This window comes from Protopterus annectens, chromosome 10.part0 (genome assembly GCF_019279795.1).
Source record: "Protopterus annectens isolate FY-2018-M chromosome 10.part0, PAN1.0, whole genome shotgun sequence".
In the NCBI taxonomy this organism is placed as follows: domain Eukaryota; kingdom Metazoa; phylum Chordata; order Ceratodontiformes; family Protopteridae; genus Protopterus; species Protopterus annectens.
The window spans coordinates 1,327,981,505-1,327,993,539 of record NC_056744.1 but is presented as its reverse complement, the minus strand read 5'-3'; the positions used below and the strand labels follow the sequence as shown (position 1 = coordinate 1,327,993,539).

General features: G+C 37.1%; 1 protein-coding gene across 1 annotated transcript in view; it reads right to left on the bottom strand.

The window, feature by feature from the left end:
• The window catches only part of INS (insulin), a 48,499-nt gene extending 41,594 nt beyond the window's left edge, over nucleotides 1-6,905 (bottom strand). Inside the window, exon 1 of the mRNA XM_044084883.1 lies at nucleotides 6,702-6,905. Coding sequence (XP_043940818.1) covers nucleotides 6,702-6,888 — 187 coding nt within the window. The 5' untranslated portion in view covers nucleotides 6,889-6,905. The remainder of the gene's footprint in view (nucleotides 1-6,701) is intronic.
• Between the last annotated feature and the right edge of the window lie 5,130 nt (nucleotides 6,906-12,035).

The following is a 12,035-nucleotide window of genomic DNA, read 5'->3' as shown; positions in this document are numbered from 1 at the left end:
AAATCATGGACAGTTGAGAGGTATGGTCCCTATTTGTTCCCCCAATGATTTATGTCCTGTCCAGTGGATTTGCTCTTAGGGGTTGAGAGGTATGGGTGTAACCTCTGCCCATTTCGGAATATTACTTATATCCCCGGGGCGGTCCTAATAAAACCAACACCTGTACGCCTAGGCCCATAATTGCATACCCAGAGTTCCCCCACCTGCCCCTCCTGTACAGCACTAATCCTTACTGTGGGTGCAGGTGGAGTCTAACCACACCACTACACACTGCCCACTCTCCGCGTGTCAGGACCCATGTCATACGTTGTGTCGACCCATGGGTTATCAGGCTTGCACAACCTTCTGGTCCATGTACGTCTACAGCCTGGTTTGATGACTCATGACAGAAACTGACCCCAATGATCAGTAAATTTTGGGGTGTCCCACAAGGGATATTGATGTCTTTGTCTCAAGATTAGACCTGACAGATCTCTTCCACTGGTAGTATCCTGCCTGTAGTCTGGGAAGCAGTGGTGTGTTTACTTTTATTGTGTGTCTGTATGTTCCACTGGTGTAGCTGGGGGTGGGTGGGTTAATTCTACATGTTACATGTTTGTTGATTGGACCCCTCACGCACGGCCTGTGAACATATGTAATTCGTAACTGCTGTATCATACCCTAGCTATGTACATTATATTTACACACACACACACACACACATATATATACATATATATATATATATATATATATATATATATATATATATATATATATCTGTATATGTATGCATACATGTATATATTTATATATTGCTGTCTATATAATCTAACGACATATGGGTGTATGGGTGTCTGCATATGTATATATCTATATGTGGGTATGTATATGTATTCTGTCTCTGTATGTATACATTTGTACTACGGAGAGGTAGAGGTATATCTCCATGTAGCTATAGGTAGATATACACATACATACCTCTACATATATATATATCTACATCTGGTTATTCCGTTTCTTGCCACATAGATTACACTTTGCTGCCGTGGGACTCATAGCAGGTGTGGCTGCTCGTTGAGTGATGCCTCTGCCCAAAGAAAACTTTTGCTTACATCCCTGGGGCTGTCCATATAGACCCACATCAGTCAACACCTGCACACCTAGACCCATAACTAGCTACCTACAGTTCCCCCACCCACACCTCCACTACAGCACCTATCCTTACTCTGGGTGCTGGTCAGGTCTGAACACACCACTAGACGCTGCCCACTCTCCACTTCATGGAACCCATGTCATACGTTGTCTCGACTCATGGGTCATCAGACTTTCCCACCCTTGTATTTTGGGTATTACACACCCAGGCCAAAATGGTCGGCGTATCACCTTCTTTTGATTATATGTCAATTTTTGTGGCGTCCCACAAGGGACGCTCCTGTCTGTGTTCCAAGATTAGATTTCACGGGTGCACGGTGTACCCCCCCCAGTTGTATCCTGCCTGTGGTCTGGGGAACAGCGGACTATTTACATTGTTTGTGGGTTTATGTGTATGTTTCCTCTGTCCGGCTGTGGATGGGGGGGTAGAAGTTCATGCTGCATGTTTCTTGCTTGGGCCCCTCACTTCCATTGGCATAGCCTGTGAACATGTCATTCTTATGTGCTTTTTCCTATCATAGCTGTATATCTGTGCATATCTACGCACACACACACACTATATATATATATATATATATATATATATATATATATATAAAAATATGTATGTATATATATATATATATATATATATATATATATATATATATATATATACATATATATATATATATATATATATATATATATATACGTATATGTATATGTCTGCAACTATATATATATATATATATATATATATATATATATATATATGTGTGTGTGTGTGTGTGTGTGTGTGCATTAAGGCAGTGCATACCCCGCACAAATGCACTTAAGCATGCTTACTGGTATTTATATATGCTTAAACCTGCTTACTACTGCCTTATCCATTATGACACTGACACTTCACTCCAGTCCACTTTTAATTGTTATTATGCAGGTTATACAGTGGACAGATGCTGAAATATGTTCATATACAGATTACCAATGGAAAATGGCATGTGCTGCAGTCAGATTCGGAATGGGAATGTCTGTTCGTTAGGCAGATGCTCTAACCAATACACTATTGCTGTGCTGCTTCATTTGCATATATACCCATATACCCATGACTCCCAGTTCCCCAAACACTCACTCCAACACTTCACTAACACAGCAGTCATCCATTATCTAGTTGGATACGCAGTGTATCCACACCACTACACATTGGCCAATCCCTACTCCTATAGACCCATCCCATGGGTTGACTCACTCCACGTATCCTCAGAAATCCCAAACTTTTAGTCCACAAACATTGGTGACACGACTGACCAATAGGACACTATTTGCAATTTTTGGGTTGTCCCACATGGGACACACATGTCTTTATTTCAAGATTAGACTCTATACGTCATTACATCCTTGCTCCTGTTAACATGACACTACAATAAATTAATAAGTATGACTATGTGGTAACGCACACGTTACACATGAGAGCTAATTATGTATGAGATTGGCGTAATTATTTTACAAATAGACCGGTTTAGTGTATGGCGTTACCGTAGCAGGCAGATCACAGGAATGATTCCATGTGTGAGAAAGTCCTCACATTTGATTTTTTGAGCACAGCACTGACTTCGGACATTGTACACACTTCTGCATTTTAGCAGTTTTGTCCCTTCCCTCTTATGCGCAACCTATTATTCTATCTACTGTCGTGGTTTGTAAGGGCACTTTCATGTTATTTATGTCTGCAAAAGGAATGAGTGTGTTACAGGGAAAGTACTTCTACATATAGATGTATGCATGTGTGTATGCATATATACTTATAACAAACTCGCTGACCTCCACGAGGTGGTCCAATTAGAGCCAGCCCATCCAATCCTGACACATCTGGATCCATAATTTCATACCCATAGTTCCTCCACTCCACCCGAGTTCGACATACACGCATACCATCCATTGTCCAGTTGCTATCACAGCCATTACACACCTCTACACATTGCCCTCTCCCCAGCGTTAGGGGCCCTACACGTATGTTGTCCCAACCCATGTATTATCAGGCTTTCCCACCATTTAGTCCTTGAACATACCTGCCCTTGCTTGTGCAATGGTCGGAGATTCAATCATCCTATCAATTTTTGGGTAGTCCCACCACGGACTACCCTGTGATTGTGTGTAAAGTAGACTTAGCAGATCGACAAGGTTACTCCCACTGGTAGTATTCTGCCTGTGGTGTGAGTAGCAGTGCTTTGCTCACTCCTGCCCAACTTGATATGACATACGCTGACAGCACTATATAATACTGGGGTTGCTGTTGATTCCCTTCTCATTCCTTTTGTATGCTTTATTGTCACAGCGTTCATTCTTCATATATATAGATATATATATATATATATATATATATATATATATATATATATATATATACGTATATATTTTTTATATATCTGTACATACACATGCACATACATCTACATAATTATATACATTTCCTATGCTGGGCACTGCTTACATCCGCGCAAAAGAGCACTCAGACTTGCTTACTGCTACTTATATATGTTTAATACTGCTTATTTGTGCTTACACCTGCTTACTAGTGCCTTATTCATTATGACACTACAACTTTGATTGAATGAAATTTAGTTAAACATTTCATGCGGTACTCCAGTTCACATTTACATGTTATTATGTAGGTTTTAAAGCAAATCGACATTCCACATGGAAAATGATATGTGCTGTAGTTGGACTTGAACTGTGAATGTCTGTGTGTTAGGCGGATGCTCTAACCACTGCACTATTGACTTTAACATTGATTCTGCATGTTTTTCTCTATTTGAATGATTTTGTTGTGTAAGCTACTCTAAGCAGGGGGCAGCGACATGCAAACACGCTGCGCTTTGCTTACACTTTCGATATTCCAGCAATATAAATGTAAAATAAGGACCCAGGGAATCTGACTGTGAAAGTTCTAGGGATGGGGGTCAACATTCCACTATGTACTTGTATGTTTACTACTCTTTTATTTCAGTGTTCATGAACACTCTTGTATGCTTAGCATACATTTCAGTATTCACAGACATTGAATTACTGGCTTACTATTAGAGGCGGGCTCTAATACTAAGCATAGTAGGTTGTGTAACTGTGGGGGCATGTTTACGCCTGCGTAGAGCACTTGAACATGCCCCCTGCACTCACACACGTTTCCTGTGCACATCGAGGGTGCGGCAGCGTGCCCTCATAAATAGTTATATGGCGCGGCTGCACCATCTGTAATGAGGATGCTCAGCACAAGGCTAAAACTGTCCTTGCGCCGAGCTTCATGAACCCCGGGGAGAAACTGTCGTGCAGGCAAGCATGATTGTAGTAATCGTCTTACTTAGGAGTGATTTCTGATGGTGTAGGAGGGGTTGATAGGAATTTGTTAAACAAATAAAGCTGTAAGTGTATCATGATGCCACAGCAAAAAGCAACTAAATGATAATGAAAAGTTACAAAAAGAAAGTGGGGTACTTACATATTATAGCAACCAGATTTTTGCGGTTGCAAAAATATCATTCTTCAAGCCAAAGGAGGCTATGCAACACTGTAAAGTGTTATTGAAAGTCCTTATTACTCAGTAAAAAGTGTGGATTACTTTCAGGAAGACCAGCAGAATAAAAGAGCCTCTTCCTGATTTGCGTGCATTACAGATGTACTCTGTAATTGTCATGGCTGATATCGTACACGCCGATTTCTGCAGGTTGTAAAAAGGGTCTAAGAGCAAGTGTAGGAAAGTGTCCCTAAATTGTGTGGGTCAAATGTAACAAGTGTAATTGATTAGTAAAGAAACGCAGAGCAGAAGGGATGAAGGACTTCACGGAAAGTAACAGTGCCAAGTCATCAAGTACTGCTCTCAGTAAATAACACCATGCGTTCTTTTTCAGACTTCATCTCCTGGAAATACAGCACCCCAAGAAAAGCGTGTGTGGCTGTTACTTTGCCACTGCCTGCATTCTTCCCTGTTCTCTATTAATGTTGGCAGGTTCAGTTAGGTTCCTGCCATCTGAGTTGTGGTCAGGCTTGCTTTAGGTACACAGTAAAGGTGAAAGGGGAAAAAAAAATACGGGAAGAATGCTTAGAGCTTTGAAAGTTGCTTGTGATGACAGCTAATGGCAACAGTGCTACATCGCTATCGCATATGATTACATTGTGTAACTGCCGATAGAAAGTTGCTGTGTATGTGTACACATTAGTGTGCTCCTGTTACTTAAGCAATATAATGCAACAGTAGAAAACACTTTGATTATCATGTCTGAGTCTTACATGGCCTTGTTTGACCTGTAGTATGTGAATTTTGTAACCCTAAAAATCTGGTTGCGATAATACCGAAAGTGGTAAGAAATAAAATAAACTTCTAAAAAAACAATGAATGAGAAAAGCAACACTGCAGATTTATTGTATTAGAACAGTTGAGCACTTATGGCTGTTTGAGCCTTCGTCAGAGCATACTGAATCTAAAATTCATCCATTTAAATACAATACACTCAAATCACATGACTCAATTAAAAATATTAAATTAGTGAATTAATAAAATAAAATCATGTCCCACCAAAAGAACAGAAAAACTAAAGAAAACAAAAAGAAACAGATATAAATATTGAAATAGCTACTAAAATCACAAACAGCCACATTACTTGCACTTGTTTCTATGTTGATTCCTAATGAGTTCTACTTTATAATTCACATTGTTGTTAAGGCCAGGTGTACTATAAACATATACCTTAATCTGCCATTTCAACTCTCTAAACTCAAGTCTGTCATCCCTGTCTCCATGATCTATAACCACAAAGAGAATTTTCTTGAAATTTGAACAAGACAAAGAATGCTTACTCAAAGCATTCTCCAGAGTTTTTACTTTGATGGAATACTGATGTTCATTAATTCTTTTTCTTAATTCTCTGGTGGTCTTACCAACATAAAAAGCATCACAGGAATAACACTGAGCTAAATCAACCATATACTTGGAATGGCAAGTGAAAAACCCTGGTACTGGAAGAGTTCTACCTATTCTAGGGTTAGTGTGAAAAACGGTCTCAAAAATAAACCTACATTTGGAACAATTATAACATTTATGTGTTCTTTTTTACCCCTCTTACAATTTTCATTGACCCCCTCTTTCCATAATAGCTTTCAAACGTTTAGCTTTCTTATTAAGATAGATTCAGTATGTTCTGATGAAAGTTAAAACAGCTGAAAGCATTTAACTGTTCTAATACAACAATATTCAGTGATTGGAAGGATACACAGCTCTTTGATGCTGTGGTCATGTTCAAGCTGAGTAAGTAATATCTTGTTATTGTTAGAACAGTTTATGGTTATGCTCGTAGCTAGTGTCTTTAATAGGCATTATATGTATACTCCTTTAAATATAATGATGTGTTTTTGTAATTATTTACTATATTATGGACTGAGCCTGTAAATTCTTTAGACTTTTGTTGTTGTTGATATCCATGTCTGAAAACTCTGAAAAAAAATATTTAGGAAAAAAAATCATGCTACACTTCCTCCAATATTAGACAAATCTCTGGCTATGAAATAATCAAAAACAGTGTAGAATCTGAACATACCTGGAAACTGGTCAACTTCACGTTTTCCACTGGGTTTATAGAAAAATCCATTATCAGCACACACAAGGTAAAGAGCCTCTACCAAATGGGATCCACAAAGGTGTTGGTTTAAAACGGCTTGCTCTGTAGAAGGGACTGACAGGACCACCATCATAAGTAAGGAAAGAAAACTTATCAAAGAGGTCATGTTGTAGATATGAGATAAGGAATTCCTGCAAATTCAAGTAAAGTATGTTAAGATGTGCAGTTCTTCAAGTGTGTGTGTATTGACGATCAGATTAGCTTGAAAGTGCATCTGCCAATGTTGTCTTTCATTTGACTTTAGTGCTCAATATTTAACATACTACCAGATTATTGTTTCAAAAGAGATTGTCTAGAAGCCTGATACACACCATAGTTCTGGTATGTTGAGCAATCAAACAATATATCTAATTTAATATTGATTTCCTTTACTTAATTTTATTATCTTATTTCTGCAGATGATGAGTTCAACAGAAATGCCACACTGTGTTAAAAAAAATCTGTTCACCTTTAATATAATAATTATGTATCTTAAGCATTGTGTTACTGTTGAAAGTGATAAGTCTGTATGTCAAATCTAAAGAACAGCACACTTCATTATCACTAAAACTGTTGAAATCTTTAATTCTGTCATGGATGATAAGTCAGTAAAGTACTGAAGACAAATTTAATCTAACAAACAATTAGAGTAACTTGACCTGGAAAGTCCCATAATCTTCTTAAGAAAATATCTCTGTGTCCAATCTAACCTGATAAGATTTTATTCAATGTATGGATACAAGGAGGTACTGCATAACATAATAACAAAATTTAAATGTTAGGCTTATTCATTTATTTATTTATTTATTATTTATTATTTATGAACATTTGTTGACCGGGAAAGTCCACTGGATCAGAGACACATTTTCAGTGGACACCCAGGGAGAAAAGCTCCACAAGCAAATACAAAGAAAGAAAATATTTAAAATACAATTTAAAAGCATTACAGATATAACAGGGGGAAAAAACATATTACAATTTACATTTTTAGGATTTACATTAAACTGAAACTAGAAAGAAATTTTACAATTGGTTGCAATGTTATGTCATTAGAAAAAAACAAGGAGTATGAACCAGTACTTTCTTTGGTAAGATTATAGTATCCTGTATAGTAAGAATACACTAGTAAATGTGAAGACTGCGTTTTGCAAAAATGTTATCATCTTAGTATTTGGGGAAATATACTGTTTAAGGTGGTTTGCTCCTGAGGCAGATGCAGGATGGACTGTTTAGATAATGTGCTTTTAGGGCTACTTTAAACGTTTTTAGGTGGCCAATTTGGCTTATAAACCAGCATCTTTTCCTGATCATCTCAGTGAAATATTATAGTAAAAGTGTTTTATTAATGAGTGTACCCCCAATCTTATTATTATGATACAGACAGCATAATAATCAAACAATGTGTGATTTGTTATTGATGGCATAAAGATACTTAAGACTAGTTTTAACAAAGTGAAAAACAACAATTTATCAATGTGAAAGCAACCTGAGTGATACTTTACATATCTAGGTACATTTTAAGATTTTTCTGCAGAAAATAATGGTTTCCTAAATTTAAAACTGCAGCATCACTCATAGTATCACCTGTAAGCTTACTATGTGTATACCTCAGCATGCAGGGTATTGAGGAAGTTATCATAAATAAATTAAATAGCATGGGCCAAAAACTGAGTTCTGCAGAATCCTCCTAACCAGAATCTTTCATTTAAAATACTGATCACCCACTCCAGCACAAAAAGGTTGATCATGAAGCCAGTTACTGATTTAGTATATAACATATATACTCACCTTTAAGGATGTTGGTACTTACGTATTATTGCAGCCAGATTTTGTTACCTCCTGTAACTCGTAATTTTATCGTGAAATGACTTTCTGCTTAAGTAAAAAGGGGTGTGTTAATTCTTAACTGCTGTTTTGCCACTTTGGGAGTGACATGTAGGAAGAGGAACAACTGCAGATTTCATTTTACTGGGTAGCATCCGTTACCGCTTTCTGTCTGTGTTGTGCTTGCAGTGGAATTGTAGGGTGGTGCTTTTCTGAGAGTACTGGGAAGCAGTGATTTCGGCTTTCTGTTCGAGGCTTTTTAGAAAAGACCGTAAGTGTGAGTGTATGCCACTGTCACTGGAAGATCTTGGCCTTATATTTCCGTGTGTGTGTGTGTGTGTGTGTGTGTGTGTGTGTGTGTGTGTGTGTGTGTGTGTGTGTGTGTGTGTGCGTGTGTGCGTGTGCGCGTGTGCGTGTGTGTGTGTGTGTGTCTGTGTCTTCAGCTTAGCAGTTTAAGAGTTTCGCTGAAGGGCTTACACGTTTCAATGATGGCTTGTCATTTACAGACATTGGAGTGTGTAGGGCAGAGTTCAGATCACCTTTATGTGTGCAGTAGCACCCCCTAATGTAGTAACATTCAGAGAAAGCAAAGCAGCTTGGAAATGAGCCGTTTTTCCTCTGCCGAATCAGACATAATTTATTCAGGTCTGCTCATCATATTTTGCATGAAATCATCACCAGATTTGTAACCTGCTGTAAATAGTAATGTGATCGCTAAACAACTTTCTGCTTCAGTAAAAAGGGGTATGTGAAGGGTTAAGTACTGTTTTGCAACTCTGTGAAAGATGTAGGAATCTGGCATTCTTTATTCTGCCATGCTCATGTTATTTTAGCTGAAGTTATCTACCAAAGACAAGGGCTGTGGCCATTATTCCGGTTAGTGTTTCAGAAGCAAGGTGATAGAAAAAGTGATTTGGAATTCAGACACCCCTTTTTACTTCACTATACAGTCGGTTCGCAATAACATCAGAAACTACACGAGCTTAGAAATCTGGGTGCGATAATATGTAAGTACCAGGATGTTAAATGTGAGATTATTTCAGAAATTACAGAAATTATTCCAGATGCATTCAAATGTCTAATATAAATTAATATGAAAAGTTCTGACTGGAATTCAAACATATAATGCTCCAACTGCTGAGCATAAACTTCGATCAGATTAGAACAATACACTAATTTTGTGAAAATATATCTCTGCATGTTTACTCATGTTGTAAATTAGTTTCAATGGTAATTTAAGTGTTAGATTTTCAAACATCTTTCAAAAGGTGATGTACATCAACTGATGTAATAGATAAAAATAAATAGCACTTGGCAAATAAATTGCAATAATTTAAATAATAGTTACATGTTAGCAAAAATGCTATCACTTTTGAACCTATAATTACTAGACAAGTGAATGTCAACATCATTAAAAATAGGAATAATCACAGCTCTCTTCCATAATTCTGTCACAAACCCAGGAGAAAGGGTTTTCTGGAACAGGTTATGGAATTTTAGAATTTGGAAACTAGAATGCATTTGGTTTGAGATAGCATTAATATGTCTATGCAAATCTTCTCATTCATCACTGATTAGAAGGCAGTTGTAATTAAAAACAGAGGACTGACAGGCCATATATCTATTTTTTAAAGACAGAGAGAGAAAAACATGCATGCTTGACATTTTTCTATCATTAGAGGTAGTTAAAGCATTAAAAAAAAATCAATAAATACTTTCTAATCTAAAAATACTTATACAAGTAGAGAAAGCTATATCTTTTGAACTTGCCTTTTACACCTCCTTTTCTTTTCTTAATCAGGTTCTTAGTAAATTTAAATGTGCTCAAAGTTTTTTTTCTTGTTTTCTAATGTAGAAAACTTATTAATCACCTTCCAAATGTGTTTCTTTATCTTACTATAATTGTGAACATTCTAAATCCTTCACAGAGGACTGTAGTGCTATCCAGTTGTAGCTTCTCTTACAGGAAGGCTACTACTATCAGTGATGAACTTAAACTTAACATAAAGTAACCTCCAGCAGACTTCAGCAATGGCATCAGTCATAGCTGTCCTCCAGTCAATCATACTTCCTTATTAATATCTCTTTACTTTGCCATATAGTACTTCTTGAGATTTTTCATTGGTCCTTTTCCTATCTTTTGCTCTACATCGAGATGGAAACTGGTGCCCAGGTGCTCAAAATTGCCTAACATCTAATAGTTTTGCTGTCTGATATATTAGGATTTCTATTAGATGACCAAAGATGCATTCTTTCGAATGTGTCTTGGTCGAACTTGAAAAGACGAAAAGGCAAAATGACAAAGTGGCATATAAGCGAATTCTTTCCCTGGGAAAGAAATTGCTTGGCCGCGTCCGTTACTTTGCCATTTTCATCACTGTAGTAGGATCTTGGAGCTGGTATATTTAAGTAGTAGGGTGGGGGGGGCAGCCCCCCACATCTGGGGGTGTAGGGGTGAAGCCCCCCCCCACTTTATGTTATGATTAAGTGGTGTTTTTTTGGAACAGCAATTTTTTTCCCCTTGGAAAAAAATCACTGTTCTAAAGCATTCGAGTTTGTAAGCTTTCACTTACATGGGATCAATAAATCATCGTTCACTTTTCTAAGTATTCAATGATTTAATATAGACCCATATATTATAATCAGGGTGGCTAAAAACAAATATAAGGCATTCCTTCCACATGTAGGGAAGGATAAACTGTAGTTGTACTTGGTCTGCGCTATTATATCAAGCAGCTCCTTATTCACAAATCATGAAAAATGGACCTGGAAATGATTAGTTATCAAAAGTAACTTTGGAGAACTTTCAAAGGGCCAGGACAGATTTCACTATCTGACTGAGTTTTTATTCAAAAATGTAATTCCAGAATGAAACAGATGTAGTCTCTACCTTACAAATAAATATACCCTTTATAACATTTCTTACCAAACATAAAGTATAAGATACCTATTCAATATACATGTGCATCTTCGATCACTAATAAATGAACTTGCCCATCTTTATTTGCAAGGATCAAAGTCTATGTAATTAAGTAAATCTGCTATATGTATGGAAAGCTTTTATTTTTGGCATAGTAAATATTCCAGAAACATACATAATATTTCATCGCTAAGAGTAAAATACTTGTCTGTATTGAATCCTGTTATGCTTAACCCCAAATATGTTGCTCCTGTAGTTGGTCACCAGGTAAGCATGTTATGGTCACTTTAAATCTCTTTATATTTGGTAGCATGCTTTCAACACTCTTCATTTTCAAATTTTTCAGAAAGTACTGGTCCTTTTTCTAATGGGTTACCACAGGGTATAATGTTCTGGCCATATTTTGGTAGCAATATATCGTGGGTCTCATTAGCTTTCAAGTTATGACCAGTGTCATTCCCTATTCTGCTAATAATTTCATTGTAGTGCATGCAGCACCATGATTATGCTCCAATATCAGCAAAAATACA